At 46.0% G+C, this 9,460-nt stretch overlaps 2 protein-coding genes across 3 annotated transcripts in view; both read left to right on the forward strand.

The window, feature by feature from the left end:
* The window catches only part of LOC147269003 (E3 SUMO-protein ligase PIAS1-like), a 48,567-nt gene extending 43,654 nt beyond the window's left edge, over positions 1-4,913 (forward strand). For both annotated transcript variants that reach the window (XM_086226253.1, XM_086226245.1), the window contains exon 13: positions 104-4,913. In XM_086226253.1, coding sequence (XP_086082379.1) covers positions 104-454 — 351 coding nt within the window. In that variant the 3' untranslated portion in view covers positions 455-4,913. The remainder of the gene's footprint in view (positions 1-103) is intronic.
* Positions 4,914-5,997: 1,084 nt separating this feature from the next.
* On the forward strand, positions 5,998-7,492 carry LOC147269004 (relaxin-3 receptor 1-like). The gene has a single exon (XM_086192418.1). It carries the CDS (start codon positions 5,998-6,000, stop codon positions 6,982-6,984), a length of 987 nt encoding a protein of 328 aa, XP_086048544.1. The 3' UTR covers positions 6,985-7,492.
* The last annotated feature ends 1,968 nt before the right edge of the window (positions 7,493-9,460 follow it).

Genomic DNA, 9,460 nt, shown 5'->3' on the forward strand with positions numbered 1-9,460 from the left:
TATGAGCTCACAGTCTCTGCAGTGTGATGGTAGAGGAGGTCAGTAGAATGAGGACACTCCCCCGACTAACACCCTCCTCTCCTGTGCTCCTTCCACTGCTCAGCATTATAACATGGTGATGGCGGCAGCAGCGGCTGCATCCGCCTCAGATGACCATGAGCTGCTTCTCAACCGCTTCCTGCCCTACACCACCTCCAGCTCCTCCGCCTCCTCCCAGCTGTTCCTGGACCAGTCTGGAGCCTCTTCAGCGACGTCACTGACTCTGCCAACCAATGGAGCCAGCAACTCAGGCAGCAGCAGCAGCCTGGTGTCATCCAGCAGCCTCCGTGACACTCACTCCTCGTCGTCGCACTCCTCGCACACGCACCCCGGGGTGGTGGCCAGCCGCACCAGCACTGAAGCGGCGGTGGCAGCTATTTACGGTGGGATACCTGACATTATATCGTTGGACTGACTAAAGAGTTTGCATCGAGTCCGGCTTTGATCGCAGCCCTAAACTTTTTGACTGCAGAGAAAAGAACTGATTCAGAAACTAGACCTGCCCAAGTCCTCAAGGGTTTGTGGAGTTGTTGTGAGGAGCACTGACCTGGAACTGCAGGTTCCCCTTCACTTGACTGACTTGAGAGCAGTGCTGAGGCATCAGAGGGGTCGTCTTAGTGTACTGATCAGATCAGATCTTAAAGCTGTCCACTTCAACAGTGACTGACGCTCCTGCGATACTTCTACCAACCTGGCACAATGATGCTGTTGAGCGAGAACAGACAGGGAGGAAGCTCCTTTTTTAACAGAGACGAGGAGGTGCGGCGTGTACAGAGAACAAAATCTATTTTCCTCTTTTACTTTTGTATGTCGAATCGGGACATGTTGAGTCTGGTGAGCTGCTTCGGTTGCTGTTTATAAGTGGAAGTGTTTTCTCTTTCACACAGAAGTTCAAACATTTGCCTGTTGCCATGTACAACTTGGTTATCTTCTTCTCTTTTAGCTCTTTCCTGTCGAGTCTTTCCAATGCATCCGTTCCCCAGTCTGGACTTGGATTGCTCCCTCTCTCCTTCCTGCTCACGCTCATTTCTAAGATGACGGTGTATTATTTCTCTGTCCAATTTACAGTTTATTAATGTACTAATAGTTTTATTATTATTGCCTTTAAGTTATGTATGATATTTAAGCTATATATATATCTATATATATATATATATACATATATACATATGCCTCTATATGTATATATATATAAGCATTCCATTACACCTTCAGGTTAATGTTATGGGGAGTGTGCAGGTGGAAATTAGCCATATCTGGATGTTCATTTTCGATCCTTTAAAGACTTAAAGCATTTAGACCTGTTTTTTGGATCTTCAGACTATTTATACTTGTCAATTAAGACTATTTATACTTGTCAATTAAGAAATTCTTTTCTTTTTTGCACAATGCCAAAAATAACACGGTACCTATGAGAGCGATCACCACGGTCCGAGTGCAGCTGAAGCTGTGTGCCGCCATGTTTCCAGCTGGTATATTTATTCAGACACCCACCGTCTTCTTTTCAAAGTGTGTTCCATCTTTTCAGTTTTTTGCTCGTCTGTTCAAAACTACATTTAGTTGGAGATCAAACTGCGGCCGGTCTTAAAGAGACAGGTTCGTGATATGTGCCACAGCTGTACCAGAGCAGGAATAGTGACCAAGTTTAAACTAGTGCCTGCTTGAGTGAATGCTTCGAGGCCAGTTTGGGATAGAGGTGTTTTCAGTCAAAAAAAAGAATGTCTTAATCGGTCACGCTTGACCTTTGACCCCTGCTTGGTATCAGATGTTTGTCTGCCAACGTGTTTTGTGAAGATCGTTGTGGAGTTTTCTTTGGGAAGTGGAGGGAAATCGGGCTCGTCGGTGTGCGATATGAAGTGAGGTCACCATAAAGGTTTTCTCATGAATGTTATGTATATTTTCTGGCGTAGGACGGCAGACACACTTCTGGTCTCTGCTTCAGCTAATTGTGTTACAGGTCCGTCTGGTCATACCAGCGGCGACACACTGAAGATGGTTTCTCTCCTGTCCCGTCACCCTGCCCCTGGCCTCCCTGAAACTTGCCCTCTTGTCAGTGTCCCCTTCACTTCCAGACGTCCCAGGCAAACGACTCACTTTGCAGCTCGATTAGCATCACCACCGTGAGGTCATCACACCAGACAGCATCACCTGATGTCCACGTCCCACCCAGCACGTTAGCGGGACGCCGTAGAACAACTCCACTCTTCTCTTTTTCATCTGTAACTTTACTCCCTCTCACAGGAACCAACCCCGGCTCTCAAACAGACTCCAAACATTTACGGGAGAAAGTTCTCGTCTACTTCCTGTGTCGTGCAGTATTTTATTTATTTTGTATTCTTATCTCTATTATATATTATATTTTTACAAATAGTTTAGATTTCTGTGGGTGAGTGTGAACTGTCACTGGGGAGCCGTTGTGATTTTATTTAATTTGCATCTCGTTTCCATCTCCAGCAGCACGCCTCCTCCCAAGGTACCGTCACTATTGGAGGAGATGGACATTTGGTGGGAGCTGTATAGTCGTAGCAGAAGACACCAGTCAAACTTCATTCATGCGTAACTCATCGTGGTTTAATGCCGAGGGTTTACCCAGTTACCATGAGCTGATATGACTAACGAAGGCCTCCGGGATAATGAGGATGAATTAACCCTGGACCCTGTTGCCTCATCTTTTGGAGTCTAAATGCTAAATACTTATTACATTATTGATCCAACGGTTCATCTGAACAGCCAAAGGTGTTTGGCTGAGTCAAAGCTAAAAGCTAAAATTGTTTTGCCGCTGACCTGCTCTGACTGTTACCAGTGTCCCTCACCGTTTTGAAAAAATCCCTCCTGACGTAGTTTTTAGTTGATTTTGAGGGCCTCTTTTGACCGGAGCTGTCAGGTCAGCCCAATGACTTTGTCAAATAACTTCAGGTAACATTTTCTGTCCTCACTCCTCCTGCAGCTAGTCTCCTCCACGAGACTCTGGATCTCTGTAGAGGCTCTTTCCACACTGCTGTCAGACTCCTGTGTCACAGTCTGAGCCTGTCGTTGACAAAACACAGGTTTTTGCTCTGATGTGGTCAGTTGCCTCCATGTTGCAGGTCGTTGCTTTTTTTTGTCACTGGACTCGAAGAGATGGAGAACCTGCCCCGGGTGTAAAAAGACTGGAATTGGCCTTTAATGGACCGTCAGTCGCTCGTGAACTCAGTAATTTTAGATATTTATAGGCGATAAAACCTTGATTTCATCAGCTCGTCTGATTGAGATTGGTATCTGGAAATCTTACCTTGATCATTCCACAGTTTGTCCTCTCCACTTGACAGCAATGTAAACAGTTTAAGCATCAATATTTAACAAGTTTCTAATTCCCATCTTTCAACAAGAACATGTCAGGGTCACATTTAAAGCCTCGGAAGAGATTCAGGTTTCAGATCTTCAAGTACTTAGCGTGAATTATTAAAGACCAAACATGCAACCAGAGTTCATCAGGACACAGAGTTTGGTTTGATCCCTTTGGCATCAGGCGGTCACGGAGGGGGAAACGGACGTCTGACTGCAATAAGCAGAGCTGTCTAAATTAGCGTTGTCGTTGAGAGCATTTGTCCTCAACTAAGAGGAGCGATGCAGAAACACATCCAGGCTCCCAACTGCCAGTATCATAAGAACACAATTATTAAACAGATACTTAGAATGAAGGTGTGAAGAACTTTTCTTTTATTATTTAGCAATGTTTTAGCTGGTCACATGACCTCGTTGAGTCCCTGATGCATCCCTCATCAACGTGTTAAACCATTGTGTGTTGTGCGTCGGTGAAGCACATGTTCCCTGGACTTGCTACACTGATGAACACCCGCTAGTTCCTGCATCGTATTAGTTTGGAATATTAACCGTTGGTGTTTGGATGTTCAAAGAGACAGTCGGCGATTGAACTCATTTAATCCCAGTTTATTTCATTGTTTTGCTGGAGTGAGACAACGTTTCAGGCTATGATAACACAGACGTGCGATGGTCAACGATGAACTGCGAGCAGACAGCGGTGAACGCGTATCCTTGGAAAGGCTTTACGAAAATAGGAGCTTCCCTTCACACCTGTTTGAGTGTCCACAGCGCCCTCCGGTGGTTAAATAGTTGTCATTTGGCTGTCAGCGTCCTTCAACTGTTTTGGGTTCCCAAAGATTGCGTGCAGGAACGGATAAGCAGAGGACCGTCGCCATGTCAAAGGCTCCTCTTCAGTCGCACGTGGGTGTGACACATGAGGACTAGAGTTACAGTATTGTAGCAGTTTAAGTGTTGTACGATTTGCTGAATAAAACAGATGGAATAAGGCCACTATTGATCTCAGCAGCCTTCTCAAAAGTCCCACCTGGACAGACAACCTGTATCGTCTCACCTTCTACAAAAGGGAAAAGTCAACGTGTATATTATGTCTGCGTGGAAACCTGAATATTCAGATCCAAACGTGTGTGTGTGTGCGTGTCTGTGCGTGCGTGTGCTTTTTATGTGTCGATTCAGAGCTGAGAGAATAAATTAATTTATATATTTTTTAAAGAATGAAAGCTGTACTATTTGAGAAGAGGACTGGTCAATAAGGAGTCTCGTACAACTGAAATAGTCGCAAAGTCCGACTCGAGTCAACATCTGCACTCACTGCCTTAAAACGTTCACAGGTTTAGTTTCACGGCTCCAACTCGAGGAAAATCATACAAAGGCTTTTCAAGGAGAAGACTGTGTAGAGTAGACAGACCCTTGTCAGTTTGTACAAATATACCAAGTGAAAAAAATATTTATTACCTGCATTGGAAGAAATTGTTTACTTATTGAATGTTAACTGTTTATGTAGAAAACTTTAGATGTAATAAAAACGCATTCTGGTATTTGTGTGCGTCTGCGTGGTTGTTCCACCACCTGCTGAAGAGCTGTTTGACTCCTAAACAAACGGTTGTACCCACAACTGAACTCTGGGAGGCTGTAAAGAGCCGCGTTGCCTCTGCGGAGACGCAACAGAGCCATGTACTCTGTCAGCTCCATCCCTGCCATCTGCCCTCCACACCATCCGCTCTCCAACTTCAACGCCATTGATGAGGTGGAGCCTATCCCAGCAGCCTTCAGGTGAGAGGCGGGGCTCACCCTGGACAGGTCACCAGTCCATCACAGGACCAACACATAGAGACAGACAACCATTCACACTCACAGTCACACCTACGGTCAATTTAGATAAAAGATGTAGATTAAATTGGATGAAAATTAAAAAATGTGTTTTATATATATATATATAGTATATGTGTATATGTATATATGTATATATATATAGTATATGTGTATATGTATATATATAGTATATGTGTATATATGTATATATAGTATATATAGTATGTGTGTGTATATATATATAGTATGTGTGTGTATATATATATAGTATATGTATGTATGTATGTATATATGTGTGTGTATGTCAGCTCAACACATGTATTTGCAAGTACTTGTAAGTGTAAATACACTATGGGACAAAAATACTGTAATATCATCGAGCTGGAAGGCAGCAGCCTGCATGCACCAGCAGCCATCATGAGCACTGCAGGTTTTGCTGACCTTCCAGGCCCTGGAATCTCAGTTTTCTCTTTGCAGAGCCAGTTAAAGGTTTGTCTCAGTTCCACCATCAAGAGCCACATTTGTTTCTAACGTGATCCTTTATTTTTATAGCTGTAGGATTTATTTGCCTCGTTTGATTACATGTTTTTTTTCTTTTTACATTTTGCAAATTCTTTGAACACGAAGTAAAAAAAAAGAAAAGTAGATTGTATACATGTTTCTCGGAAGGACCCAGAAGACTGCAGAACTGCCGGCTAGAGCTGCTGATGTGCTGGGGGGGAGGGGGGTGCAGGCGGAGGAGTTTGGAGACCTCGTGCGTATTTGACTCAGGTCTTCGTCCATGCTCAGGTTGCTTTTGTGCATGAGTGTGCTCAAGCAACTGGCATGACTCCAGACAATGAGACGGGGTCTGAGAACAGGTCCCTGATCCACCTGGACCGATTCAGCAGCCTGGAGGACATCGACGTGACGGCGGATGGGAGCCTGATCTTGAGAGTCTTCATCTGTATGGTTTACTCGGTCGTCTGCGCTGCTGGCCTGGTGGGCAACATGCTGGTCCTCTACTTCATCGGGGACAGACAAGAGAGGAAAAAGTCCAAAGTGAACTTCTTCGTGCTCAACTTGGCGGTGACGGACCTCCAGTTCGTGCTGACTTTGCCCTTCTGGGCCGTGGACACCGCGCTGGACTTCAGCTGGCCGTTCGGAGACGCCATGTGTAAGATCATCCTCTCCGTCACGGTGATGAACATGTACGCCAGCGTGTTCTTCCTCACTGCCATGAGCGTGACCCGCTACTGGTCCGTCGCGACTGCTGTGAACAACACGACCGCACACAAGGGCGCCTCCACCAAATTAATCTCGGGAATCATTTGGATACTCGCGTCACTGGCGACGGCGCCAACCTCGATTTTCTCAACTGTCAGCAACGTAAGCGGAGAAAAACTGTGTCTGCTGAGGTTCCCCGGCGGGCAGTTCTGGCTGGCAGTTTATCACATCCATAAAATACTGGTGGGCTTCGTGCTGCCCATGTCCATCGTGTCCATCAGCTACATCATGCTGCTGCGCTTCGTGCGTAATCGGAGCATGAAAACAGGCAACCCGAAGAGGAGATCGCAAGTTACCAAATCTATCACCATCGTCGTGCTGTCCTTCTTTCTGTGCTGGATGCCGAACCACGCCATCACGCTGTGGAGCGTCCTGGTCAAACTGAATGCAGCCAACTGGGACCAAGCCTACTACACAGTCCACACCTACGTGTTCCCGCTGACCGTGTGTCTGGCGCACGCCAACAGCAGCCTGAACCCCATGATTTACTGCCTTATGAGGAAGGAATTCCGGGGCAAGCTGAAGGCTCTGGTCCACAGGGAGTAGCGCTCACCGAGCCGACACCAAAACACGCCGAGAGCGCGCGGCAATACGCAGACACAGCGCCAGTCGGGAGGACGACTGTTTATGCGCTCCAGTCCCTTGAACTCTGACCAACGCTGTGTGCGTGGCGCAGTCCAGTAGATCAGCCTCACACGTTCACCCTTTAGCACACCACGCGTACGTGCCTCAGTTGTGACGGAGCTCCAGTCCACAATCTGGGAGACTGTGTGCGTACTTACGCGTGACCGTTAGTCCGCCTAGATGGTGTGTTCTCATTGTAGTTCATATTTAAGTGCTGGGGGCTTTTTTTTTTTTTTACAACAATTTGTGAATGTTGAATAACATCCACATTAATCTGGATTGTATTTCACAGTCATTTAAAACACTAATAAGCTGTAAGTGGAACTTCTGTACAGAGTCGAAGCACAGCAGCTCAGCAGTGATGCTGTAAATTGAACTACGTCAGTAACGCTGTAAATAAATGTTTGAGACCGTTAGGATACTGGATAGAAACGGAGTAAGGACTAATTCAGAAGACGTTTCGCCTCTCATCCAAGAGGCTTCTTCAGTTCTGAACTGAACAGAACTGAAGAAGCCTCTTGGATGAGAGGCGAAACGTCTTCTACTCACACGAGGTTAGTCCAGTTGCCATATTTTATGATTTTTTGAGACTTTCCATGACCTGGATGACTGAGAATATCCACAGATATAAGCTACATATTCCTGTGGCAATGAAACGATACTTTGTAATAATGAGACAATTATCTTGTTAGCTTGAGAAAACGGTTGATGCCCTTTGGTAAGTTTATTTCAATATGTTGAGATATTGAGTTGCTGTGTCATCATCACGAGGCAACGAGATAATGTCCCCATATAACAAGGTAGAAGCATAAATATGGTGATTGATTTGACCTTTCTTGGCCTTCAGACTACAAACAAGAGATGTGAAAAAAAAATAGGATCGTTGAAAGGGAACTGCAGTGACCGGCGAATGAAATGAAGCTCAGTGATTGTAACAGTGGCGTTCGAGCTGTGAATAACAATGAAGGTGCATTATTGGAAACGGTCTGCAGATGAAGAGAGACTAGGCTCACTCTTCAACAACATGCCAAACGGGTGAGAAGTAAGAATCAGAATGATGCGTTGGAGCACGCGCACACGCGGTTGCAGGTCACAGTGACAGCTCTGAGACGAGCTGAGTCTTATCAGATGGAATATGATCCACTGACAGCATCATATTCCAGTGAGAGACCTGGCGCAAGAGACCATGTCAATGTGTGTGTAGGGTGGGTGCACACACACACACACACACACACACACACACACACACACACACACACACACACACACACGACTGACGTCACACACAACCATGGCTTCTAATTAACGTGGAGTAATTGCACCTGCAGGGGGCCCCTCCCCATTTTGGGAAGGAAAACGGTTCAGGAACAAGCTTGAAAGCAAGGTGATGAGTTGGAGAGAGAGTTGAGATCCCTCTGCTCTCTCCATGCCAGGGGTTTGAATGTTTATCTCCTGCTGTCATCCTTTCTCATGCTTATAAAATGGAGCCCAGCTAATACCTTTCATAAGAGGCTGCTCCAGCAACAGGAGGGACAGCAGCAGAGGCCTTATTGTTGATGAAAATGTACTCAAAATACCACGCCAGGCCATTTTGCTGTGTGTATTTGCTCTGATTTACGTCTCAAAGATGCTTCGTTCTCTGCTCCACCATCACAACATGACCGCCGTTCCTGCCACTGACGGCATGTTTGAGCTTGTCAAATGTAGCTGTTTCTCCTCCGTCAAAAATGACTTCTGAGTTGGTTGGAACCTGCAGTAGGTTGGCTGACTCAGCACCCATCTGACTGACTCCTGGGGACTGGTTGGTCACCCACCGATGGGTTGTGCCTCAGGAAAATACCAGGGTTGACCCCCCCCCCCCCCCCGTACGTGGCTTCTGCAGTCTGCGTCAGACAGTTGATTTGCAGCAAACGAGAGCCGGTTTCCATGGACCCCTCAGACCAGCTCACCTGGATGCAGACGGACCTGTGGAGGCACCCACCTACCATGCCTCCAGTCCTGGATGCAACCCTAAAGCCCCTCTAACCACCCGCTCCCGACGCTCCCCCCAACCATTTTTCCCCCTTCAGTTTGTCTTTTCCTTCATGTGGACAGAACTGTTTGTCTGCTCTATCCTGCAATTCGGATTAAACTTTTTTTCTTCTAGATTTTAAATGTGCCCATCACTCAGTGTGTTTGGTGTCTCAGTTGTCGACTTTGATGTCTGAGCCTGGGCCAGCAGAATGTTGCCGTCCAGTTTAATAAGTGTGACATGGGAGCTTTAACCTGATGCCCACAAACTCTGAGAATAGACTTTTCACTGGTAGATTTTTGATGAATAAATCCAGATGTTCTCCATGGTATTTGAGTATTTTCTCACTAGGTTAGAAGTGGTTGCAAGGGTGAACTAAAGAAAGGA

Source organism: Aulostomus chinensis, chromosome 2, assembly GCF_037954235.1.
Source record: "Aulostomus chinensis isolate RoL2024-O1b breed Wild chromosome 2, RoL_Achi_v1.0, whole genome shotgun sequence".
Taxonomy (NCBI): domain Eukaryota; kingdom Metazoa; phylum Chordata; class Actinopteri; order Syngnathiformes; family Aulostomidae; genus Aulostomus; species Aulostomus chinensis.